This window comes from Dromiciops gliroides, chromosome 1 (genome assembly GCF_019393635.1).
Source record: "Dromiciops gliroides isolate mDroGli1 chromosome 1, mDroGli1.pri, whole genome shotgun sequence".
NCBI lineage: Eukaryota > Metazoa > Chordata > Mammalia > Microbiotheria > Microbiotheriidae > Dromiciops > Dromiciops gliroides.
In genome coordinates, this window is record NC_057861.1 from 332,981,105 (window position 1) to 333,008,195 (window position 27,091).

General features: G+C 44.0%; 1 protein-coding gene across 33 annotated transcripts in view; it reads left to right on the top strand.

Annotated features, from left to right (window-relative positions):
* The window catches only part of CELF4 (CUGBP Elav-like family member 4), a 585,818-nt gene that overhangs the window by 553,089 nt on the left and 5,638 nt on the right, over positions 1 to 27,091 (top strand). For 9 of the 33 annotated variants that reach the window (XM_043975762.1, XM_043975767.1, XM_043975763.1 and 6 more), the window contains 3 exons: positions 480 to 560; positions 6,460 to 6,603; positions 17,605 to 17,876. In XM_043975762.1, the coding sequence (XP_043831697.1) occupies positions 480 to 560; positions 6,460 to 6,603; positions 17,605 to 17,876 (497 nt within the window). Of the gene's footprint in view, positions 1 to 479; positions 561 to 6,459; positions 6,604 to 17,333; positions 17,389 to 17,604; positions 17,877 to 27,091 lie in introns of those variants that run through there. The other 24 variants (XR_006354073.1, XM_043975776.1, XM_043975778.1 and 21 more) reach the window with 7 other exon arrangements.

The window sequence follows — 27,091 nt, forward strand, 5'->3', positions numbered from 1 at the left end:
TCTAAAGGATGGTTTCCTGCCCCCCATCCTGGTTGCTACATCCCCACCAACACCATTTTTACACAAGCCATCAGATAATTCATTTGTGACAGTATCAGCCTGTTGACAGCCTGATCAGAAAAATAAATCTGCTAAGAAATAAAACATTACATCACACATTACAGATTGTCTGAGGTTATCCCTTGCTTGAGGATAACCCACTGTTTTGGATTATCTGTCATTTTGTATGAGGCATTGTTTTGAATTCTTTATTGTTTGGCTTTATCCACTGTTATTTTCCCTGCTACTGCTTCTCTCCATTGATGCAGATAATCAAAAGTTGGCTTTATCTCAAATGACTGAGCTGAAAAGTGCATTTTGGCTTGTTTGATTTTGCTGCCTGATACTGAAATATTTCTCTGTTTCTCATTCTGTTTCTCTTTCCTAGTCTCTGTCACCCTCTCTCACTCTGCTCTCCCTCTCCTTTCTTCCTCCAACAGCCGCTTACCCTGCTGCCTATGGTCAGATAAGCCAAGCGTTCCCTCAGCCGCCTCCAATGATCCCACAGCAACAGAGAGAAGGTAAGTCTGGGAGCTAGGATGCCTGGATCCCAGTCCCAGAACCACCCCTCCTCCCTCCACTGCCTCTCCCCAAGCACAAACCCTTTAATCGAGATCACTGACTCCAACTGTCCTGAATTCAAAAGATGCCATCAAACCCATTGTCTGTTGGGGAAAAAAAGAAGGGGCCTGAGTTTTTCTATGATACAGATATCATTTCTCTATGCAGATGTGTAGTCTCTTTCCTGGTTGTTTTTGAAAGCAGTCCAGCCTGGAGATAGGAGAGTGGATGATATATCCTTGAAATTATTCCATTCATGTCATAGTTTCTGTGACTGTAGTGGAAGCCAACCTCCAATTTGCTTTTCAGCTTTGTTCTTCCACTCCCTGTCACCAAACAGCCACCTAAATTTCCTTCCTACTTAGGAGAGGAGATAATATTGAACTGGGTCAAGGTAGGATTTCCTTCAAGGGCAGTGTCTTCCCTTCAAAGGTCCTTCTCTTCCCCTCATTGTGCTTACAATGCTACTACCTCAAGGAGGCTAAGAGAAGCCACCTTTCCTATTGACTCTTTTCCATGGGTAGAAAGAGAATCACAAGGATTCTTAGAGTCACTCAAATGATGTGTCAGTACTCAAGAGTATGGAATTTCATGACTTCCTTTTCCAATCAAAAGGTGTCATTTTCAACTCTCAATGAAAGAGGACCTTTCCACTTCTCAAAGGGAATCTAGTTGTTACCTACAACAGGGAATTTGCATTCAATGATTACCTTAGCAACCAGCCACTTTAATAAGTTGTCTCTGACAATGTAACAAATATTTTCCAACAGAACGAACCATTTAAAACTAAAATTTAAACAGAAAATTAGGTTTAAAAAAGACTTAAAGAGTTTTTGCATCAAGGAGACAGGGTTCACATTCCTGGGGTGTCCCTAGTCCATTGGCTCACCCTCAGGAAACTTACAGTGTAACTGGGGAAATAAGTTAACATTGAAGCAAGTGTTACAATGGAAAGGATGCTGAATATGAAGTCAGAGTACCTGGGTTCAAATCCTGACTCTGACACTTACTACCTGTATGACCTTAGGCAAGTCATCTAACTTCTCTGAGCCTGAATTTTCTCATCTACAAAATGATAAGGGTCAGACTAGATGGCCTATAAGTCCCCTTCCTGTTCTCAATCTTTGATCTTGTGAATGAATGGTAGACTATATAGTGCTTTAGGAATTACTAAAAGAAATGATAAAATCCTCTGGAAAAGTTTCATCAAAAAACTGCTCTGGGCTTTTAAGGCAAGGTAGAATCTAGAGAAAAGTGGGCAGGCTATTCCAGGTTGATGAGCAATCTGGACAAGGAGGTGATTAGGAAGGAGGGAAGCAGGATCAATCATGAAAGGACAGCCAAGAGACCTGGGGATAGTTATGACCAGTCCACACTCTGGAGTGGTTCATTGAATAGCAGTGAGGGTCTCCTGTAGAAAGACTTGGTAGGCAGATTTGATTCAGGAAATAGTACACAACAACCATTCTTCACCGCCAGGAACAGTTCAAAGATGAATAAAAGGAGGAAATACTTAAAAATTCATATACAGATGATACAGTATGGACAGAATTCATCTCTACTGTCATCATCAATCCACAAGAGAAGTAGAAGGAAAGTCCAGGAAGAAAGATGGCCAGCTAAATACAATTCCCCCTTGGGGTTTTCTTCCTCAACTCACTGTCTTACCTGCTATTTCCCTGGCTGACCCCCTAAAGTTGTCAGACCATCATTTCCATTCTGTTTCTCTCTCCCTATATCTCAAGACTCTTGCCTGGTCCCAAGAGGGTTCCAGTTCCTTCAGACTCTCTTAGCCTAAATGTGAATTGTCTTCCCTGTCTTTCCCTCAATGAATTGAGACCAAGATTTGGATAGGAAAGAACCCTGGACTTGTCAAGACACCTGAGCTCCAGCCCCAGCTTTGACACCTTCCAACCACTTGACCTTGAACAAATCATTTTTCCTCTGTTAATCTGTTTAATAGGAATAATTACATCTGAACTCCTTACCTCGCAGACATTTCATAAGGAAAGTATTTTTAAGTACTATGAAACACTATGAAAATGTGAATATTTTTTAAAAGAGCTTTATGCTTTAGGTAGGCTCATTCTTGGAAGAATTACAAGAAAGGAGGGTAAATTCCATCAGGGAATGAAAAGGAAAATCTGGACCTAACTCTCTGTGTATTTTCACAGGACCCTTGAGTTAACTTTGAAGAGTTTTCTAATATTGTAACTTTTCCTTTTTGCTTGTTATTTTAAGCCCCAGTATTTCCTTATGGAAGGAAGTATAGCATAAAGATCCTAATTCAAGTCTTGCTCTGTCATACCAACTGTATGACCTTGGTGAGATCACTTCACTTCTTAGTGCACTAGGTAATTCTCTAAGAGTTATAGGTAGTGCAGAAATCAATATTATTTCTCCTATAGTATAAGAAAGGGTAGCTCTGAGGTGGGGCAATTTCCGGCCTTGTAAGGGGACAATACAAGCAAATAAGAATAATTTAAGTGTCAAAATACTCCTGCCTGGTCAGTACTCCCCTATATGTGTTATCTTCCCTTGAGGGTATGCACTATCTTTCTAGACATCAGTAGATAGATAGATAGATAGATAGATAGATAGATAGATAGATAGATAGATAGATAGATAGATAGATGATAGATAGATGATGGATAGATAGATAGATAGATAGATAGATAGATAGATAGATAGATAGATGGATAGATGGATAGATGGATAGATCTGTATTTCGAACAGTCCCAGGCATGTAATAAGTGTGGAATAAATGCTTTCTAATTCATTCATCAGTGTAGGGGAGGCTCTATGTCTGGATTCCTTCCCTTGAGGATAAGCCCTAGGGAGTTGCCTGTGGCAAATAGATGTTAAGTGACTTGCCCAAGGTGACACAGCTAGCAGATATCAAAGGTGATATTTCGTCCCAGGTCTTCCTGACTCTATACCCATAACCCTAAGCACAAGGCCGTACTGCCTCTACTAACACAAGTATAAATCAATAAATATGATCCAAGGTAGAGTATGAAACATGTCATAAGAAAAGTACAGAGTGCATTGGGAGTACCAAGGACAGAGAAACTACTACTAGCTGGGGAGAATCTGAGAAGGCTTGATCTGAAGTGGCATCTGAACTGATTGATTCCGATGGCCAGGTAGCACTGTGACAGGCCGAGATAGAAGGGAGGGCATTCACTAGACCATGAATTTAGACTTGGAAGGGACTTAAGAAATCACCTATTCCAACCTCCTCATTTTACAAACTGGAAACCTGAGGTCCAGGGAGACTTAGCCAAGGGCAGATAGGTTGTAAGTGACAGAGCCCAGGGCTCCAATCCAGGTTCGCTGACTAGCAATCTAGTGCTTTCCTCACTCTACCACACTGGAAGGGGAAGGGAACAGGAAAAGCCAAGGCAAGGAGCAACAAGAAAACCCTGGGTAGTCTCATGGAACCAGGAAGTAGCCCAGTACAGCTAGAGCATAGGATTCATTTAAAGCTGGTAGGGGGCATGAGAAGGGGGAGATGGGGCTAGATTGGCACATAAAGCAATGAGGGATTTCTGTCAGCTCCAAACACATAAAAAATATCCCTTTGTTTTGCACCTTTAGGGTCCTCTGAAAATCCAAGTCCTATTGAGACATAAATTATTCCAGTTTCCAGAGGAAAGTAAGGTGTTTCCTTACCCGGTGCTGTCAAAAAGTCAGCCCTGTATGTCTTGCATGTATATAGTAACTCTCCTGAAAAATCATATTAGGGAACAGATCCATTCCAACATCAGCCCTATTGTTCTGGATCGGTCATATATTGCCAGTGGAAGATGTAAGAACCCACCATGGAATCTTCCTTGAATGACACTGGAATGAAAGATGAAGTCCCCAAATTCCATGAAACCTGTGAGATGCCAAGATAGTCATCACTAAAGGTCATTCCATTTGTCTCTGTAGGCAAACTGTCTCTCAGAGCCTATTTAGGCTTGGTTTACAAACAGCTCTACATTATTTCTCCAGCAGATTTGGAAAAAGTGAATTAGAATGGGGTTGGGGACTGCTAGAATTTAGTAGACAAGAAGTGACTGCTGACATCCTGTAAGCAAGGGAGGAGTCAGGGAAATCATTAAAAGCAGACACAGGAACTGGCAAAGCACAGCAGTCAGAGACAATTTAATACAGGGGCAAATACCTAAGGCAGCATGATGTAGTACAGGAGCGGCAGAATCAAATAGAAATGGGGGCCACTCATCTGTACCTAAGGATCCCTGTGGGCCACATATTGACTTCGTTTTAAACTGTGACGTTATCTATGTTTTATCGTATTTTTTATTTATTTTGTTAAATATTTCCCAATTACATTTTAATCTCGTTCAGACTGCACTCCCATGCCTTCGGCCATGTGTTTGACACTTCTGTAATGCATAGAGAGCTGACCTGGGAGTCTGGAAGACCTGAGTTTAATTTCTGCCTCTGATACATACTGACTCTGTGACTCTGGGCAATTTATTTAACCTCTGAGTGGCCCAGAAAGCTTTTTAAGACTCTAAATTGCAGAGTAGGTGCTGCTTTGCATTGGCGGAGATATTCCCTCCACTGGGAACTTACAACCATTATGACATCATAGGCCTGGTTCACCCTCTGCCCCAAATATGAGCATTGCAGGCTGCCATGGGGTGATATGGTGGTGCCATGGGAAGAGGGCATGATGGGGAGGGGAAGGGCTAGAACATGCAGGGGAGGCTGTTGGCAGGCTGTGGTATTCAAGATGAGCTTTGAAAGATGGTTGATTTGGACAAGAGGGGAGAGGGTGAATGTTGAGAAAGAAGTTATTCCAGGAAGAATGCAGGGCATGAGAAATCATCATGGTATAAGGGGGTGGGGTTATAGAGAGAGGTTATGAAATACCCTTCCCAAAAGATCCTAAGAATAAGATGTGTGGCTTTCTCCTTCTGAGACAGTATAGGTGTAGTCCTATAAGAAATGACAAGTGTGTGAAATATCTGGGTGATCCTCTTCAGCCTGAGGGGCCCAGAAGACACTAGGGATGGAGGCAAATATTGGGTGATCCCACTGTCTTCAGGCAGGGTGTCAATTCCCTCCCCTAGCTGGTACCTACCTGTGTTTATTTTTGAAGCTCTTTCATGGATATGGTCATCAGCATCTAAAAATGACATTGGCATAGAGTTTACTGCTTTTTTATATCTGTTATCTCATCTGATTCTCACAGCATCCCTGTGAAGTGGGAACCACTAAGATTATTATCCCCATTTTTCTGATGAGGAAACCAAGGGCACTGAAGAGTGAAATGCTTCTGCAGCATCACAAATGTCCTTACCCCTGATCCAGTGCTCTTTCCACCCACACACTGGCCTTCCTGTGTTCTAATTCAAAACCTACTCACAGAAATATGAATCTTGGACGAGCTATTCTCTATTTCCCAAACTTTGCCCCACCCTACCCCACTACCCCTGGTTAAGCTGGAAGACTGCTCATGTCTCTTCTATCTCTGTCTGTCTCTGACTCTGTCTCTCTATCTCTCTGTCCCTCTGTGTCTCTGTGTCTTTTTGTCCATCTTTGTCTCTCTTCATATCTGTCTCTCTGGCTATATCTGTTTTTTTTCTGACTCTTTCTCTGTTTCTTCATGTCTCTGTCTCTTTCTGTCTCTGTCTCTGTGTGTTTCTCTCTGTCTCTCTCTGTCTCTGTCTCTCTGTCTCTGTCTCTGTCTCTCTGTCTCTGTCTCTGTCTCTGTCTCTCTCTCTCTGTCTCTCTCTCTCTGTCTCTCTCTCTCTCTCTGTCTCTCTCTCTCTCTCTGTCTCTCTCTCTCTCTGTCTCTCTCTCTCTCTCTCTCTCCCTTGTCCTCTCCTTCCTCAATCGCAGGGCCAGAGGGCTGTAACCTGTTCATCTACCATCTGCCCCAGGAGTTTGGGGACGCTGAGCTGATGCAGATGTTCCTCCCTTTCGGTAATGTCATCTCCTCGAAAGTGTTTGTGGATCGGGCGACTAACCAAAGTAAATGCTTTGGTGGGTAAAGATAACAAACCAATTAGATTCACCTAGGAAAGGGCATTGCTCGCAACAAGTTACCATTTGCAAACTGCTTTTTATCTGCCTCCTTTTTCTCCTCCCCTCCTCTCCCTGACCCAGCTGTCTTTCTCGAATTCTCCGACTTCTGGTCTCTCCTTTCCCCATCTCTCAGTTTCCTTCCACGGATCTTCTTTCTTCTCTGAGCTTTCTGCACCCACTCTATACCCTCCTTGCCCCATTCTGAGAACTGGTTACCATGCCACAACGAAGGGGGTCAGTTAGGACCCCTCCTTCCTTCCTTGACCCTCCCCTGCCAGACCCCCTGGAAGGAGGCTGGAGGAGTGGGCCAAGGCCAGGAGGTTGTGAGGAGGGAGCTAGAGATACTGTGGTGGGTACAGGGTGGAGAAAATGGGCACTGGAGCCACACCACACAGAAGATGACAGATCTTTTCTGGGAACATCCACTCCTTTAGACTGGCCCTTGAGGCAAAAGGGGTGGAAATAAAAGTGCAAAGTGGCTCCTTGTTCCCAGGGCCCTCCCCCTTTTTTATTTTAAAGAGGGATTTCTAGGTGTCAGTTCACCTAGAGCCTCCATCTGAGCTCCCCAGACATGGGAGCTGAGAATGTCCATGGTTAAAGCTGTTTGGCCCACCCAGTATTTGTGTCTGCCTGCCTCCTGCTCCTTCAACCTCCTGCCCCGCTAATCCCCAACAAGCCAAGTCTCTTCTTCCCCACTGATGACACTGTGCATCTTCAGTTTCCACCTTACCTTTCCTCATCACTCACTGCCACCCATTTTCCTCCCCTTCTACCATCAGCCCTCCCTGCTCTCTGACTGAAATCCCTTCTGTTTCTCTTCTTTTTTCTCTCTAATTCCCCTTTCTTCTCTCTCAATTGATCAACTAGTATTTACTGATCCCCACTGTGCTCCTAGCCCTGAGCTAGGAACTGTGGAGGACGCAGGAGAAGTTGACAGCGGTCCTTGCCTTGAGGAACTCACAGTCTCCCTGGTGGGACAAGGACACACCGTGAAATGACAGTGAGCAGACACAAGGCAGCGCAGGGTTAAGTGCTAAATTGTGTGACAGAATATAACTGCCAAACGAGTTTAAAGGGAATAACTTATTGGATCTGGATCATTGAGGAAGGCTGCATAAAGGAGGTGGAACACAAGTCGGGCCTTAAGAGATGGGTAGGATTTCAACTACTGGAGGGGAAGGGTGAGGACATTCCAAGTGGAGAGTAGAGCCCAGAGGTGGAAACGGGCGGCAGATGATGGATGGTACACCAGCCTGGCTGGAACAGAGGGTGCATGGTGGGGAGAAGGGGTAGATAAAGCAAGGTGTCACAAGATGGTAGAGGGCCTTGAATGTCAGAATGAGGAGTTCAGATTTAATAAATGCAGGCACAAGGGAACCATTGAAATCGATGTTTTCAGGGAGGGGGAAAGTGGTGTACATGATGGATCGGAAGGGGAAAGCTGAGTCAGAGAAGCTAGGAGCTCTCTTAGATCTCCCCCTTCAGTTTCCCTTGCATTCATCCCTTCTGTCCTCTTCCTATCTTCTCCCTTTCTCCCTCCCCTAGCCATTCTCCCTCCATCTCCACCAGCTCGCTCTCTTCTGGCATAATTCTCTGAAGAAGTACCCTGCCCTGGCTGCCGCCTTAAATACTGTCAGGCCTGACCTCCAGGTGGGGGTACCTGTTCCCATTCTGGGGGCTCTCGCTTTCTTTGGACAGTACAGTTGAGGCTGAATGCGGCGGCTCAATCAGCTCTCCAGCCTCTTTCCACGACAGGGACATTGTACACCCAGTATCAGTCAGAGGTACCCAGACATTTAGGTACTATTATCTATTCCCCAGGGGCTGGATTTTCTGAGGCTGGGGTGGGGAGAAGAGGTGTGGGTAGAGAGCCCCAATTATTTCAGAAAATTCCAGTTGGGCCCCCTCTCAGCTTCCCACAGGGATAGGTGATGTGGGCAGATAGAAGGGTTATGAATTTTGTAGAGTAAGAGCCCAAACCACAGCATGTGGGTATAGGGGAATTGTGTGTCTGTCTGTGCAAATCTGTGCCCATGAGTTATCCCTGTGTAAGTTTGTGTGTACGTGTATCTCTGTATCCAATTCGGTTTGACAAACGTGTATTAAGTGCCTACTATGCGATCCAAAGATGCCTTCAAGGAGCTTAAAATTTAGTTGGGGTTTGGGAGGGAGAAGAAGACATAAATTCCTATAATATAACTTTAAAGATGATGCCATGCTTAGGAAAGGTCAAATAAATGACCCAGGAGATTCAAGGAGGGAGCTATCACTTCCTGGATCTCCTGGTGGGGTGGGATGGGGGGGGAGGGGGGTCAGGAAGGGCCTCATGGAAGAAGGAAAACCTGAGCCGGGTTGTTGAAGAAGGGAAAAGATATCAATAAGTGGAGATGAGAAGCAGGGACTCGGTTCCAGGCATGAGGGATGCACAGAGGCACGAGACAGCAGGACAAGATCTTGGAACAGTGAGTAGCTTACTTTGGGTAGCTTATGTATGTAAAGGGGGTGGAGTAATGTGAAATAAGTTTGTTATAATAACAACAGCTGATATTAACATATAATGCCTTAAGGTTTGCAAAGTGCTTTACACACATTTTCTCATTTGATCTTCACAACTATACCAGGTAGGTGCTATAGGTAATTATTCTCTCAGTTTTAGAGAAAAGGAAACTGAGGCTCTCAGAAGATTAAGTAACTTGCCTGTGATTACTCAGCTAGTAATTAGCAGAGTATGATTTGAACCCAGGTCTCTTCTGATTCCAAATCCACCAAGTAAGCTTTGCACTGAACCACACTGTCCCTCGCTGAAGTCAGGGCCTTAAATGCCAGGCTGAGATTAGAATTTAAATCAGGGGGCAAACTTGGTTTACTCCTCCTTCTCTTCCTCCTCCTTCTTCTTCTGAGCTGGGGAGTGACTGGTTCAGACTTGTGAATTAGGAAGATTATTTTTGCATCTGAGTGAAAGGTAGACTACAGCGGAGGGAGAATGAAGGTGGGGCAATCAGTTGGAGACTAGTCCATTACTCTGTTTCACTGGCTCTCAAAGAATGGTCCAGGGATACCTGCATGTCCCTGAGAACCTTTCAAGAGGTCTGAAGTGTAAAATATTTTCTTAATAATACCCTTTTTTCTTTTTTTGGTGAGGCAATTAGGGTTAAGTGACTTGCCTAGGGTCACACAGCTAAATAAATGTTAAGTGTCTGAGGCTGGATTTGAACTGAGGTCTTCCTGACTCCAGGGCTGGTGCTGTATCCACTGTGCCACCTAGCTGCCACGATACTCATTTCTAATATGGTATATACCACTACATGTAACCATTTGGGGGAGGTCCTCAACCATTTTTAAGAGTGTCAAGGGGTCCTGAGACCAATCCAACCTAACAGACATTTGTTAAGTACTTACTACGTTTATATAAAGTTCTATGCTAGAAACTGGGGACATAAAGACAAAATAAAAACCAGTTTCCCCCCTCAAGGTGCTCACATTCCATGGGGAAGGGGAAAACATAGAAACAGAAAAGTATTATACAGTGGCATGCTGGTAAATATTTAACATCTGGCTCTCTGGAGAGGGGGATGTACACAGGACTCACTTTTAAGTTTAATCTGCATTACTGCCATTTCCTCCATCACTTTCTTAAGTCTAGACAATCAACAAAACAATAAATTAAGGCCTGATTTGTAGTGTTGGCTGATTTCTGAGGTATAAATGCTCACACTGAAAATTTAACAAGCAGCTTTCTCAAGCCAGTTCTAGCAACCTCCAGCACATGTATAACCTGAAAGTATACATAAGATCGTCAGACCATAGGGTCACAGATCTAGAATTGGAAGGGACCTCAGAGGCCATTGACTCCAACATTCCCATTTTACAGATGAAGAAAGAAAGGCTGAGGGAGATTGTGACTTGTCCAAAGATCACACTGGTAGTGAGAGAGAGCATTAACAACTAAGAATCATGGGTGAGGTGGTCCAGGAAAGGAGCCTTGAAAGAAGCTAGGGATTCTTTTCTTTTCTTTTTTTGGTGAGGCAATTGGGATTAAGTGATTACCCAGGGTCACACAGCTAGTAAGTGTTAAGTGTCTGAGGTTGGATTTGAACTCAGGTCCTCCTGAATCCAGGTCCAGTGCTCTATCCACTGCACCACCAATTGCCCTGAAGCTATGGATTCTAAGAGGGGAATGCAAGCAGGGAGTGCATTCCAGGAATAGAGGAGAGTCTATGCCAAAGAATGGAGATGGGAGATTGTACATCAACTTAATGGAATGGCAGATAGCTCGATTTCGTTGAAAAATGAAATGTGCAAAAGGGAGGAATATGAAAAAAGTATGGAAAGTAGGTTAGAGTCAGACTATGAAAAAGGAAATAATCTGGAGAAGGCTGCAGGATGTGACGTCTGAGGAGAGTTGTAAAAGCAGCAAGACAGATCAGGAGGCAAAGATGAGAGGGGAAAGTATTTCAGGCATGATGGACAGCCTAGGCAAATGCAATGAGACAGGGGATGGTACATCTGGGAGTAATATATGTGAAGATAATAATTGGACCCATGGGAACTGATGAGATAACCAAGGGAAGTAGGGGAGAGAGGGAAAGGAAAGGCAGCAAACATTTATTAAGCCCCTACTATGGGCCAGGCACTGTGCTCTGTGCTTTACTGATATGACCTCATTTGTTCTTCACAACAAACCCCTAGGGTCAATGCTATTATTATCCTGTTTTACCCTTGAAAAACACTGAGGCAAACAGACATTAAGTGGCTTGGCCAGGGTCACACAGCGAGCAAATGTCTGAAGTTAGATATGAACTTGAGTCTTCCTGCCTCCAGGCTCACTGTTCTAACCACGGTGCTACCCAGCTGGTCCAAGAAAAGAAAAGGCAGTCTAGGCAAGAAATTATGAGGTTCTAAAGGAGGGTGGTGTAATCTAACTTAGAGTGGTGGAAGGGGAAGGGGAAGAAAGAGGAATGGATACAAAAGATATTACAGAGGTAGAACTGAAGGAACATCTGGATAGAGGAGGCAAAGGAAAAGTAAGAGTCAAAAACAACTCCAAGGTTTACCAATTTGGATAAAAGAAAGAAGACTGGTGGCTAGAAAACAGGGCAATTGGGAGTGGGAGGAAGATTTAGGAAGAAAAGCATGATGGGCTGAGTTTGAGGTTGCAGTAAGAATGCATGGGGGGCAATTGGAGATATCATAATGGAGCTCAGGGAGAGGTCAAGAATGGAGGCAAAGATTTTGGAGTCATTTGCTAGAGCTGAAAATTGTCACCACCCGTAGATGAAATTGCCAAGGGAGAAAGCATAGAGGGAAAGAAAAAGGGAGCTGAGGACAGAGGTATGAGGGACATTTCTGCTGTCCCTCCACACCCAGATCTCCTTTATCCCTAAAATACAAAAACAAGACTTTGAGTTAACTATACCATCCCCTCAAGCTACCATCTCATATCTCTTCCCTTTTGCAACCAAACTCCTAAACGTTATCATGGGTTGCCTCCATTTCCTCACCTCCCACTAACTTCTCAATCCCCTGCAATCTGGCTTCTCACCCCACCACTGGATTGAAATTGTTCTCTAAGGTTATCAATAATCTCTCAATTGTTAGATCCAACGGCCTTTTCTCAGAATGTATCCTTCTTGACCTCTCTGCAGCATCTAACACTGTTGACTACCTCTTCCTGGATACTGTCTTGCCCCCCCAATTTTTAGGATAGTACTCTCTCCTGTTCTCCTTCCTATCCTGACCTCTCCTGGCTCCATCATCATCATGACTCACTCCCTCCTCTTGATTGTCCCCCAGGCACAGACTCTCTTTTCTTCTTGAAATTCTCCCCTGGTGAACTCCAGAACTCCCAAGCATTTAATTAACATCTCAGTGAAGATTACTGCCAAATCTGCACAGCCAGCTCTTACCTCTTTCCTGAGCTCCAAAACTAACCATGTCAATCCCATGCCCAAGAAGCTTTATTAGATGGCTCCCTGTTGCCTCTAAAATGGTGATAATACAGAGTACACTAAAGCACACAGACCAAAACAGATGTCAGGTTTCCACAAGGATGTATTGTGTTTATATATAGATTTGTGGAGACAGTGTTGCTTCCAGAATGTTTCCAAAATTCCTCTCAGTTCCCGGCTTTCATCTCTGGTGGCTGTTACGAGTGGTTTTCCATTATGGTAGCAGAAGTAGAGTAGTTTAGGCCAGTGATGTAAAATTCAAATAGAAATGGGACCACAAAACCAAATATAAAGATCCATGTGGGCTGCCTATTGACATAGAAAATCACATATTAACATTATCTATGTTTTCCTGTATTTTTTATTTACTTGGTTAAATATTTCCCAATCACATTTTAACCTAATTTGGGCTGCACTGGGGAGTGTTGTGGGTCTCATGGGGTCCATGAGCTGCATGTTTGACATCTCTGGTTTAGGTAAAACACCAGTGTTTATCATAAATAAAAATATTGATTTAGAACCATAACACCAAATTAATCTTAAACTGCCATATAGCGCCTTAAAAGTTTGCATAGCACTTTATAGACATTATCACATCTAGGCCTGACAACAACCGTGTGAGGTAAGTGCTGCAGCTTTGTTATCTCTGTTTTACAGTTGAGGAAATTGAAGCTGAGAGAGGTTAAATTATTTGCCCAGGGTCCCACAGGCAGGACATAAACCCAAGTCTTTCTAAATCAGCAGCCACTCCCAACATAAAACTTGTGTGTGTGGTGTGTTATGGGGTGTGTGTGTGTGTGTGTGTGTGTGTGTGTGTGTATGTGTGGGTGTGGGGGGGGGTGTGGGTGTGTGGGTGTGTTTGGCAGAGACAGAAAGAGTCCTGAAAGTAAAGCTTATATTGTGTCACTTAATGACAAAACTTCATCTCTCTCTACTTCAATGTATTTTTTTCTGCTTCTATCAGAAGGCAGGAATAGGCCTCTTCACAGCTTTGACATAGGCTAACCCGGTGTGTTTTTAGCTGTGAAGTGGCTGAAGGGCTAATGGGTACTTCCTTGCTACTTTCTAGAAACAACAGTTTCTCAATGTTTCCTGTTCAATGCCAGTGTCTAAGCCAAGTGTCTAATATGCCCTTTTACTGGAGGTGCAGGGCATCATTTGCCCCAGCTGTTTCTAACAAAGTGGTTGGGGGTGGGGGTGGGGGGAGATGGGGAGAACAGTTGGGGTGGGGGAAGGCTTTAAGTAAAGGACCCACTGTGATTGAACATTTTTCAACTGACTTTGTTAAAAGAGTTGAACTCTTTTGGGAGGGGGAAAAAAAACCTAAAATAGGTTAAGGATCAAACTAAAACATTCCAAATACTTTGCATATAATAGATTTCTTCTTTTTTAAAAAAATAAGATTTTTTTTTCATGGAAAGCAGCATAATACAGTTAACAAGAGCACTGAACTTGGAATCAAAGGACCTGGGTTTGAATCCTGACTCTGCTATTTGCTACCAATGTGACATTGGGCAAGTTATTTAATTTCTTTGAATCTCAGGTTCTCATCTGTAAAATAAAGGGGTTAGATTAGATGGCCTTTAATAACCCATCCAGCACTAAATCTATGATCACAGGATCCTTGCTGTCACTGACTGGCTGAAAAAGTTTCTTTTTCTCTCTTCCTTATGTGGTTAGAAATCTCATCTAACCCAGAGAGCTGAGAAAAAAAGGAATGCATGTTAGTGTTAGTAATACATACATACATGCATACATATATATATATATACACACATAGGTGTAGTTATATTTGTATTTATATGTATATATGTTATATTTGTATTTATATGTATATATGTATATTTACATATATATATAGATGTATATATGCACATGGACCCCTGGATAGTGAGGAGAACAATAGTGAGCTCTATAGTAAGGCTCACTCTAGTATAAGAGCTTGGGAAGAAGACACAAGTGGTGTCATTCCTTACCTAGAATTCTTTTCATTATACTATACTACCTCCCACTATTCAGGCCCGATAGGGACAAAGTCTCCACCAAGGCTTAAGAAGTGAGAAGTGACATAGTCGGCTGTGTCCCCAGAATGGCAGCAATTTCCTAGACTAGGCTTGTTGACATAGGTTAGATCTCAAAAAGAATTTCCCAAAAATTACAACTGTGAGAATGGAGAAAAGGGAAATCTTTGCAGTCTTCATTCATGGGATTTACAAAATGTGGAGGTGATCCCCACAGTCCTCACGTCTGGGGAGCCTGCCTGCTACAGGTGATATGCTCCGGGAAATGCCTAATGTCATCTGATGGTGGACATGTTTTGGCTCTTGAGGACTAAAACCTCAGAGATTCCTCATCATGTGATATCCCTCCAAGCTCCTCAGGGCTTTTGAAGACCTACAAAGCCAAACACTTATCTGCCAACTTGCTTCTTCTCTTTTCTCCCGTCTTTAATCTTTTTTCTGAACTCAGATACACTAATCCTCATCATCTGTGGCTCCCATCTTTGTCTCTTTAACCTAAGTCTCAGCCTCTTTCTCTGAGTCTCAGTCTCAGCCTCTTTCTCAGTTTCTCAATCTCTCTCTCTCTCTCTCTCTCTCTCTCTCTCTCTCTCTCTCATTCTCTCTCTTCCTCTCTGTCCCCATCCTTCCTTCCCTCCCTCCCTCCCTCATCTTAGGCTTCTCCTCCACTTTCTTATCTCTCTTTTGCTCACATTTTGTGACTACAGGGCAAAAATGATCATCCAAAATCATAGTAGACTTTAGCTAAAGGCCTTCAGAGGGAGAAAACAGTGAAGCTATTGGATCTTCTCCTGGTGGATACTCTGGTACCTGAAGTCCAGTATTTATACATATGTTTGTAACAGTCAGGATAAATAAATCAATTAAAGAAAATGGCAGAAAGTCAACAACAACAACAACAAAAAGTTCTGAATTATGCTTCTGTTTACCTTTTTCTTCCTAGAGGTAACTGTTTACATGAAGATCTGCCTTGATTCTGTCAATTAAAATCTCCGCATTTGACAAAGAAGAGAAGTTGCTAGGTCATCCATTTCTAGCACTAAGCAGATAACTACATTTACCAAAAGAAAAGGCTTCAGTGACCCAATCATAATTAGCCTATAGACTAGAAGTCTAAACAGTTGCACAATTCATGCATTTTATGCTTTTTCTTCCCTGCTACTGCCATAACACATTCAGATAATTCAGGAAGATAAAAATTTTGAATTATAACAAACAACAGTTCATTTAAACGTTTTTGGCAAACTGACACATAAAAACATGTTCTTCAAACTCTCAGCCTATTCCTGTCATTCTGGCCTCTGTTCTTTCTCCTCTTGATTACAACCAGCTGGGAGAATAGAGCCCTAAGTGCTGGTGAACAATCTACCAAAGAGATACCTGGTCAGAAAGGCTCCCATTCACAAAATGCTATGAGGATTTGAAACTTCAAGTTTCTCCAAAATCCTTTTCTGGGGCCAGGGACGATGGCTCCTTGGAGTGACATGAACAGCAGCTTCTAGGAAGGGAACTGGGGGTCCCAGGAGCAGAGGCCTTGGCCTTTGATCTCCTGCTATGGGACAAGGGTACAGTGTTATGAAGAGAGCTGGGTCACAGAGTTGGGCAAAATTGCATTTGATGAAGTTTGTCTTTGGTCTCCAGTGACCCTTTCTGGAGTCTTTACTGTTCCCCAGAGCCCTTCCCATTACACCTATTGTAGTAGGTATCCAGTACTCTCCTAGAGCTCAGTATGGTCTTCTTGGGGAGGGAGGGGAGGAGATGAATTTCAAAAGAGAATCTTGGAAGAGGTCATGCTCACCACCAAGAGATGAAGCAGTGATGTAGAACTGCAGGCAATGGGAGAGGGGAGAGATGAGAACTTCTGGCCTTGCTCATAACACACCACACAGGCAGCTATTTTTTCTGCCTATGAGTAAAGCCAGCCCTGGTGTCTGAGGCCAAACTTCCTCCAATCTAAAGGAGGCTGAGGTCAGAGGATCTGGGTTCCAATCCTGGCTCTGCTACTTACTACTTGTATGACCTTGGGTAAATCCCTTTATTTCTCTGGGCCTCGATTTCCTCATTTGTAAAACGGTGGAGTGAGGAGCGAACTAGTTGATATCTAGGTTCCCTTCTCCCTCAAAATCCCATGATTTTATGACCTTGGAAGCTCTTCATGAGGAATTTGGGAGAGGGAGCTGGAGGGCCAGCTGGCCGTTTGGGGAGCAGGATGTAGAGGGAATTCTTGCTCAGAAATGGGTTGCACTAGATGGTCTCAGAGGTACCTTCAAACACTGAGATAAGCTGTTGCTGTTCCTTACTGATGCAGGTACCCGCTGAGGAGATGATTGGGAGGGGCGCTGTCTGAAGTCTTGGGAGGGAGGCACTAGCCCTCGGGGGTTTCTGAATTGAGAATTGTATTTCCTTCTGCAAAAGACAGACACAGGCCGTACTGTTGAAAAGGGTCCCAAGAATTTGGGGAGGCGGGGAGGAGAGGGATAAACTAAAATACTGTGGGCAGGAGGTTTCTTGGGAGGATGGTCCCACGCTCTGGTGCGTCCATCAATGAGTATGAGTATCTATTTCCCGACCCCACTCGGTGCACAGCTAGGTGCCGGGAGTGGGTCCTGCCTCCAGGAAACCTCAGGTCTGATGGGGGAAGGCATAGGATCATGGGATTTCAGAGTTGAAAGGGACCTTAGAGGCCATCTAATCCAACCCACCACCCATCCCCATTTTACAGATGAGGAAACTGAGACCCAGAGAGGTGAAGTGACTTGCCCCAGGTCACACAGGTAGTAAGTAGCAGAGTCGGGATTCTTACCCAGGTCTTCTGACTCCAAATCCAGGGCTGTCTCCACCACGCCACTCTGGATGATGGCACCTCTGTGGGGCTGTATCCCCAGGGAGGGGGGTGGGGGGGGCTGCCTCGGAATTCCCTCCCAGCCACCTCATCGACGCCTCTCCCCATCCCTTCCTTCCTTCCTCCCCTGCCCTCCCCCTCCGGCCCCCAGTGTTTCCCCCCACCCCGGGTGGAGTCGCGGACGGCGGCGTGGACGGCCCCGAGGCGGCCCCGTGGAAACCCCGGCCCTCGGTCTCCCCGTGTCCCCGCAGGCTTCGTGAGCTTCGACAACCCGGCCAGCGCGCAGACGGCCATCCAGGCCATGAACGGCTTCCAGATCGGCATGAAGCGGCTCAAGGTGCAGCTCAAGCGGCCGAAAGACGCCAATCGCCCCTACTGAGCGCCGGCGGGAGCGTCCCCCGGGGGAAACCAGGACTCGCACAGGTAATTGGGGCCGGGGGCGGACGCGGGGCCGCGGGGCGGAGGCCGGGCCCGGGGAGGACGGGAGGGGGCGCGGGGCCCGACCGCTCGGACCCGCCGCTGGCCGCCGCCGTCTGCTCCTCCGGACCTAGCTCGTAGCTTTCCTGGGACCCGCCGACCCTGGGCCTCCCAGGCCGCCCTGGGCCCCAGCCTCCTCCACTCTGCCTGCCCCCTGGGCGGGGGGTGGCACGAGGGGACGAGAGGGGAGAGGCACGGCCGCACTGGCCGAAAGGAACCAAGGCAACTGGGGAGCAGGGTGCCCCCAGCCTGGGATTAAGCAGTCCCCCAGAGGGGAGGCCGGGCCCTGGCTCAGGCTGGGGTGTAGGATGTTTGGGTTCCAGTTAAATTGAGCCTCTCCTCCCTCCCTCACTTCCTCCTCCCACTCTAGGACTTCAGGCAGATTCTCTCCTTTCCCAGGGCCTAAGTCTGCCCACCTGAAATGAGAAGAATCGTTTCCATCCCCCGTCTGAGCCTGAAGTGAGGCTAAGGCCTAATAGAGGATAAAGCACAAGGGCAGGCAGGAGAGATACCTAAGTGGGACCTGTTGGGAATGGTCACAACGGAACTGAGCTGTCAGTCAGAATACATACGAAGTGAAGGACTGATGGGGTGGGGGTGGAGGGAGACATACAGAATGACAAAAAAATAAATAAAAAAGATTAGTTGGAGGACACATAAGGTGAACATTGACTTGTTGAGATCAGAAACAATTTTAAAACCTCAATTATTCAAAGAGGTGAAGATCTGGAGCCAGAGGAGATGGGTTTCAAACCCTACTCTGCTACTTACTGTGTCAACCTTGGGCAAGTCACGGCTCTCTGGGACTCAGTTTCCTCATCTCTATAATGAGGAGACTGGACTAGATTATTCCTAAAGGTTTTTCCAGCTCGAAATCTTTGCTCCAATAGAACAGAAGCTTGATGAGAACAGGGACAGTTGGGGTTTTGCCTTTGTGTTGTCAATGCCTAGCGTACAGCAAGGTGCTTAATAAGTGTTGAATGATTGGAGGATCCTATGATCAGACTTCTGGCAAGAGTCCAGTCCTACCTGAACTCTCACAACAGCCACCACAAAGTTCTGTCTGAAAATATTGATAATTCTAACAGATTTGGTTAGGGTTTTCCAGTTCTCAACTCACTCTTAGAAGCAGAGGAGGAGGGTTGGTGATATGAGTGGTAGGCATGTTGAGAGTGAAATGAGTTAAAAAAACAAACAAAAAAACAACTAAAGGCACAGCACTATTTTACTGAACATATAATAATTGAGGGCCATAGTGATGGCCTTAAGTTATCAGGAAAAAAATTAGATTATATTCAGTAACTTGTCTTTGCAGCTAGGTAGCTGTCTCTGGAGTCAGGAATACCTAACTTCAAATCCTGCCTTACACAAGTATTAACTGTGTGACCCTGGGCAAGTCACTTAACCCTGTTTGCCTCAATTTCCTCATCTGGAAAATGAGCTGGAAAAGGAAATGGCAAACCACTCCAGTATCTTTGCCAAGAAAACCCCAAGTGGATTCATGAAGAGTTAGACACAGCTAATGGACAAAACAACAATCTTGTCTTTAATAAGTCAGGAATATATAATGCCATTTTTAAGAGTTCTATTTTAAATATCAGTTTGGGCTTTTGGATATAATACCTTTCAAGTATCTGGAAAAGACATTTCTGTGGAATGCTTCATTCCCCAAAGATATTTAAAAAATGAAGTGTCACTGTCCTTAGGATAAGGAGAATCCCTTTTGAAACATAAATGAGATAAGTTTAGGACACTTGAAAGGAATCCATATTTTACACTGTGAGTAATAAACTGATGGAAATTATCATGGCCAAGAGGCAGTCCAATTTATATTGGAAATCCAAATAGATCCAAAAAGCTTTTGGACAGTGACAATTATCAGAGCCATAAATAGGTTCCATCATAGAGAACAACCGGACCCTTGGAGCCTTTGTTAGCAACAGAATACTGACCTGTATAGGACATGGTTCTGACCCATAGAGTCACAGAACCATAACATCTAAGAGTTAAAGGGGGCCTTAGAGGCCAAACTCATCCAACCTGCTTCCCAGTCATAGGAACACCTCCTCAAAAGTGGCGAGCTAGCATCTGTTGGAACACTTCCAGTTAAGAGAAGCTCACTGTCTTACAAGCAGCCCATTTAAGCAATGAACTCATTCTTTGGTTCCTCTGTGAGAGAAGGGATTGGGAGTTGTGGCCATCACCTCATTCTTCTTAGGTCCTGCCTTGGATCTTTCTCCTCTGGATCAGGACGGTACTCTGGAAGGTTCAGATACACAGTAGTTAGTATAAAGGGCAATAATACTGGGCTGGAAGATCTGGATTCAAATCCCTGCCAAGCAACTTAAGGAACAATACTTTTGTTGTTGTTCAGCCGTGTCTGACTCTTCATGACCCCTTTTTGGGGTTTTGTTGGTAAAGTTACTGGAGTGGTTTGCCGTTTCCTTCTCCAGCTCACTTTACAGATGAGAGAACTGAGACCAACAAGGTTAAGTGACTTGCCCAGAGTCACACAGCTAGTAAGTGTCTGAGGCCAGATTTGTGCTCAGGTCTTCCTGACTCCAGGGCCAGCACTCTATTCACTGCACCACCTAGCTGCCCAACTAGCAATACAGGCTTGGGCAAATAAGGAGCCTCCTCTTTAAGTCTCAATTTCTTCATTTCTTTCAATTCAATAAACATATATTAAGTACCTTAATTATATGCTAGGCAGTATGCTAAGAGACAGAGCCTTAAAAAAATTCCTGAGATTTCATATTTATATAGAATGTAAGGGACTTCCTCCAAGCACAGAGATCAGCAACTACTCTACCTAGATTGAGATATAGAGTGACTTGTCCAGGGTCACACACAGCCTATACATATCAGAGGCAGGACTGGAACCCAGGTCTTGCTGAATCTGAGATTAGCTTTCCATTGACTGCTTCAAAGTTGCCTCTCCTCCAGTCAATCAATCAGCCAACAACCTTTTATTAAATACCTATTATATTTCAGGCACTGGGCTAGGAGCTAGGGATACAAAGCCAAACATGAAACAATTTCTGCTCTCAGGAAGCTTACATTCTACCAGAGGAGGCAAGACAGACATAAAGTCAATATGCAGAATAAATACAGAACAAATATGAGGCAGTTAAGGAGGGATCAGTAAAGGCTCGGAGTAAAAGGTGGTACTTGTGCTGTATCTTGAAGGAAGTGAAATATTCCATGAGGTAAAGGTAAGGAGGGAAATACTTTCCATACATAGGGGATAGATGGAGAAAAGGCTGGAACACAGAGAATGTAAAGAAGGAGTGATGTATAATGAGGTCAGAAAGACGGATTGAGGTAAAGTTGTAAAGGGCTTTAAAGCCTGGACAGAGGGGGGGTTGTTTCATTTGTTTGGTTTTTCTCCTAGAGGCAATAGGGAAGCATTGCAGTTTATTGACCAAGGGAGTGACATGATCAGACCTCTATTTAAGGAAAATTATTTTGAGACCTATATGGAAGATGAATAGATAGAAGTGGGGAGAGACCTGAGAGGCAAGGAGACCATTTAGGAGGCCATTACAATAGTCCAGACCAGACATAATAAGAACCTGAACCAAAATGTTAGCCATGTGAGCAAAGAAAAAGGATTGGACATGAGAGATGCTGTGGAGGTGGAAATGGTAAAATGTGGCAACTGATTGGCTATGTGGCATGAAAGACAGAGAAGGAAAGGATAATGTAAAGCTCACAAATTTGGGAGACTGGGAGAATACCAGTCCTTATTGGAAATACAGGTAAGAGAAGGAATTGGAGGAAACGTTCATTTGTTTTAGACATGTTGAATTTGGATGTCTGGGGACATCCAGTTTGAAATGTCCAATAGGCAGTTAGCAATTCAGTATTGGAGCTCAGGAGAGACAAGGGCCGGATCTATAGATAAATATCTGTGATTCATTTGCATAGAGATGATAATAAAACAATGGGAGATGATGACAATGACCACAACGACAATGGCAAGGATGAGAATGAAGGGAAAAGAAGGCTCAAGTAAAATTTTGGAATATGCCCACAATTAGGAGGTGTAATCCAGATGATGGCTCAGCAAAGGAGACTGTGACAAGTAATTCGAGAGCTAGGAAGAGATCCAGAGGAGAGGATGTTCAACAGTGTCAATGTAGCAAAGAGGTCAAGAATTAGGATTGAGAAAAGACTGTCAGTTTGGGTAGTTAAGAAGTTGTTGGAAATCTGGAGAGAACAGGTTCAGCTGAGTGATGTCAGAAGCTGAATTGCAGAGCATTGAAGACTGAGTGAGAGAGGTAGAGGGGGCAATAAACACAACAGCTTTTTCTAGGCATTTGGGAAAGGGAGGGCGGATCTATGTGAAACAATAGTTTGAAGAGATAGAGCATGGTCTAGTGAAGGTTGCTGCCCTCAAGTAGTTACTTTGTGCTAGGAGGCAGAGGAGAGTTGGAAAGTCCTCTCTAGCCAAAGTTAGATATGGATTCACATCTATTGTGGTTTGGATCTTGGTCTAATAATCACTTAATCTTTCTGAGGTTCAACTTCTCTATATGTAAACCAGGACCAAAATACTTATGGAATCGTGTGGGGAAAGCACTTCATAAATTCCAAAATATTATATAAATGAGGACTTCACATCAAATGAAGGATTGGGTAGCTGATTTCCAAGGTCCCTTCCAGTTCTAAATCCACGCACAAAGTCCTGCCCAAGGCTTCTGCCTTTTGCGTTGAAGCTCAGTGCATCATCTGGTGTTCTCCCCACATCCGGTCCTTCTAGGACAGGGACTCCCAACATTTTTTAGTTCCACTAGTACTTGGCTTTCAGTTAACGCCCCCATTCCCTCTATTCAATCCAAAAGGAAATAAATTCTAGAGTTTAACATGTACAGGCATACCTCCGAGATATTGCGGATTCAATTCCAGACCACCGCAATAAAGCAAATATCTCAATAAAGAGAGTCATACAGATTTTTTGGTTTCCCAGTGCATATAAAAGTTATGTTAACACTATACTGCAGTCTATTAAGTGTGTAAAAGTATTATATCTAAAACAACAATGTGTATGCCTTAATTAAAAAATACTCTATTGCTAAAAAATGCTAACCATCATCTGAGCCTTCAGAAAGCCATAATCTTTTTGCTGATGGAGGGTCTTTCCTCAATCATGATGGCTGCTGACTGATCAGGGTGGTGGTTGCTGAAGGCTGAGGTGTCTGTGGCAATTTGTTAAACTAAGACAGCAATGAAGTTTGCCACGTCCATTGACTCTTCCTTTCACTTGAATACTTAGAGGTCCTTGTAGGGTTATTAATTGATCTAATTTCAATATTGTTGTGTCTCAGGGATTAGGGAGGACAAAGGAAAAAGAGAGATGGGGAGGAGAGAGAGACAGAGAAAGAGAGAGAAAACAAGGCCTGTGGGTGGAGCAATCAGAACACACACATTTATCAATTAAGTTTGCCATTGCATGTGGGTGTAGTTCATGGCACCCCAAAACAATCACAACAGTAGCATCAAATATCACTTATCACAGATCACCATAACAGATGGAATAATAGTGAAAAAGTTTGAAATATTACAAGAATTACCAAAATGTGACACAGAGACATGATATGAGCACATGCTGTTGGAAAAAACGGTACCTATACACTTAATAGACAGAGTTGCCACAAACCTTCAATTTGTAAAAAATACAGTATCTGTGAAGTACAGTAAAGCAAAGCTCACTAAAACGAGGTATGCCTGTATATACACATGAGAAACAAAACATATATTTCAATAGCATAATAGTTATTTACCAGATATTCCTCATGCTTCCTCACCCTTGCAAAGCATTTCAAATCCTCTGGGGGGTAAATATATCCCTGATCTAGTACCTGTATGGCTCCTCCTGCCAAATTCACTGCTTTTTGTCTGAGGACCACACCTATTTTCAGTTGGTTTTCAGAGCAGAGATAATGTACATATGCTCAACCCAATGAATTATCACACCTTTCCTAGCTCAGGTTAGCAGCCCCACCCATTATTCCTGCTCTTACCTCCATCATCTGCCCTCAGGTTCTCCTGCCTCTTTTACCTAAATGCTTTTATCATTTTACAAAAACAGTAAACCTTGCAGGTACTACCTTCCACTAATCAGGAGAAGTTCATTTTCACAACTCAGCTGGGATTTGAAATGGGTTGGGTTCTGGGATCAGAACTGTATTCCAGCAGGGTTAGTTAGTATACTAAACTGGGATCTAGGTGGATGTTCTGGGTTTCAGGATGGACTCCCAAATCAGAGTTCTGGCTTGGGTCCTTTGTTAGGCCAGGTTCAGGGTCCTGAACTCAGGGGTCTTTGCTCAGCTGTGAGATGGGCTCTTGGATCTAGGCTCCTATCCAGGTTCTGTGTTTTGCATGGGCCCTTTGGATCTAAAAATGGCTAGTAGTTCCTAGGGATAGGGGCAACAGTAGCACAGATGATCAGTAGTAGCCTATAGATTGCAACTTTCTGTGACAGCCTCATATCTCTGAGTTGGATTCCTATCCTACCTACTGACAAAAGGAATCTCTCAGTTCTCTTCCAGCCTAGGGACTCTGATACTAAGAGACAGAGACCAACAGCACCAGAACAGTTACAGAAACAAAGAGGGGGCCGAAGGGCAGAGAAAGAGAGAGAGAGAGGAAAGAAGACATGGTGCCTCCAGTAACTAACATGACCTGTAAACAACCATTTAGCACTAACTCCTGGGGGAGAAATACATATTAAGAATGAGGTTAAGAGAATGTGTGTCTGGATAAGAAATGAAGGAGAGAGGGAAAAGAGATGGACACCAGTGAGCACATTGTGTGACTGAAACTGTTTAAGAGTGTATGTTTCTCTCACATATGTGTGTGTGTATCTATGTCCCTTCCACCTCTAAAAAAGATAAGTGTCTGTGAGTATTTATGTTTGGGTGCATGTATGCACATGTGCTCCCTATCAAGGGCTCCAGCTGAGCTGTTAGAAGGAGGTTATTCATCAAACCTTATTCAAATTCATAATACAAGGCAGAGTAACTATCAAGTCCTATAGGATGGAGCCTAGCCTTAAACCCAGAGACACCATACCTGAGTTCATGCCCTGATTCAGTGTGGAAACTGATTCCCTAAAGCCCTTTTCCCCATTCTTTCCCTTTTGAACACATTTAATTGAGACAAGAGAAGGGGAGGGAAGTAGCTTGGAATGGGCAAAATAGCATAGATTGGAGTTCTTCTGATAGAGTTGGGATTTTGTGGAGAGACTGTTAGTGTTGGTAGGGTGACTGGGAGAGGGCCTGCTTATTAATGACTTGGGGACCTATATGTGTTGGTTCAGGATGAGGTTGTATGATGGTGGACCAGGCCAACAAAGGGATACTGGGCAAAAGAAATGACTTAGTCCTTCCACAAGCTCAAAAGGACATCAAACTCTCACTTCCTCTCCCATCTCTGCCCTGGCTGGCGTCACCTCAAGCTACCATGAATTCTAGTTGGCATCCCTTAAGTAAAAAACAAAACTGCAAAGTTAAATCTGCTGTATATGAATAACTTAAGAGTAACTGACTTTTGGATTACCTACTGTTAGAGGAACAGTTGGGGGAGGGGGTTGACAAAAGCCTTTGAGAACTAAGAATTGAGGGTGGGTAGAGGTAGTTAGTTTCAGAGGGAAAACTAAGAACTGGGAGGCTAGAGGGGAGTGGAGAAGAACCTGGAGAAGAAAAAGTGATAACTGATAATGACTTTCAACCCAACAAAAGAGGACCGCTAGAATGTATGAGATATGTTGACCAAGACATGTCTATTCAAATGAGGGAACCTAGAGGTTTAATTCAATTGCCTACTTACTTCCTCCAGGCTGGAAGGGAGACTCGAGAATGGAAGGGCTGAGGAAAAGGCATAGTACAGGGCACGGGGCGGCTGACCTCAGCAGAGGGGTGAGGTCTACCACAGAGTCAACCCAAGCTTACAGTCTAACCACAGTGTTATGTTTTGTGGTTACATTACCAAGATCTTTCATGGATCCCCTTAATCCTGTACATGAGCCACATCTATCTATGCCCCCTTTTGCCTAGTGCAGCCTGGCATCTCTGCTCTGGCTAGAATTTGAAAATCGGGCCCCTCTGTTTTGCTGGTTCATATGTAGACTTTGAACTTTCACTACAACACATGTAATTTCACTTATGCCTCCGCATCATGAATTGCAGAATATTATGGCTTTAAAAATATGTGGATATCTCAAAAGCCATAATAGAACATGTACCTTGTAGCTTTCCAGGCACATGCATGCTCTGCCTTCCCAAATCTACAATACAATATCCTGCTAAGGCCAGCACATACAACATTTTCATACACCCCCAAGAGTCATCCCCAACTCAGCCAGATATAAGGCCCTAGGGGAAAGACAGTTCAGACTTTCTTTAAGGCCAAGGCTAGCTCCTTTCAGATCCCATCTCTCTGTGAATGCCCTTATAGCTCCAAGTCATGGCTTCCCGTGTAGCTAGCACATTCATGCACAGGCTATACTCATTTATATGCACCCAAATATGTCAGCACCCATGTTCTCAGAGTATCTAGAGGGGAGGAAAAGAATCTTGGCAGGTTGCTGTGCAAGAATTTTGTACTAAATGGAGTCTTAGGAATAGATAAGGAGTACATCAAAATATAAATAGAAGAGTCCCTTCTTCATCTTTCCAGCAATGTTACTGGCTTGTGGGACTGTCAGTCAACATCAAACTAGGACCTGGTGCTAGTTCAAAGCTCAGCCAGCCAGTAACAAACAGGACAGGGAAATGCTGATTAAAAGCAAGAAGAATGTTCTAGGCAGCAGCAGTCTGAGGTTTCAAAGAGTCTGTTCATGCACTTAAGTCCCCAAAACAACAGAAGCCATCATTACTAGTTCTTTAACTTAATCCATAGACAACACCTTTGATTTCACAAACATTTGCTTAACACCCACGATGGACAAGCCCTTGTAAAATAAATTAGTAGCCTGTGGACTTGGGAGTGGGACTTTGGGCCTTGAAAACCATCAGCTATGGGATATGTTTGTAGATTCTTTTAACAATTTCCCTGAACTGATTTAATTCTAATTCATTTATAATTTCTGAAGTGAATCTGTTATATGGAGTGCTTTCTGGAATATTCTTCGAGAGGGACTCAGGGAAGGGTGGGAA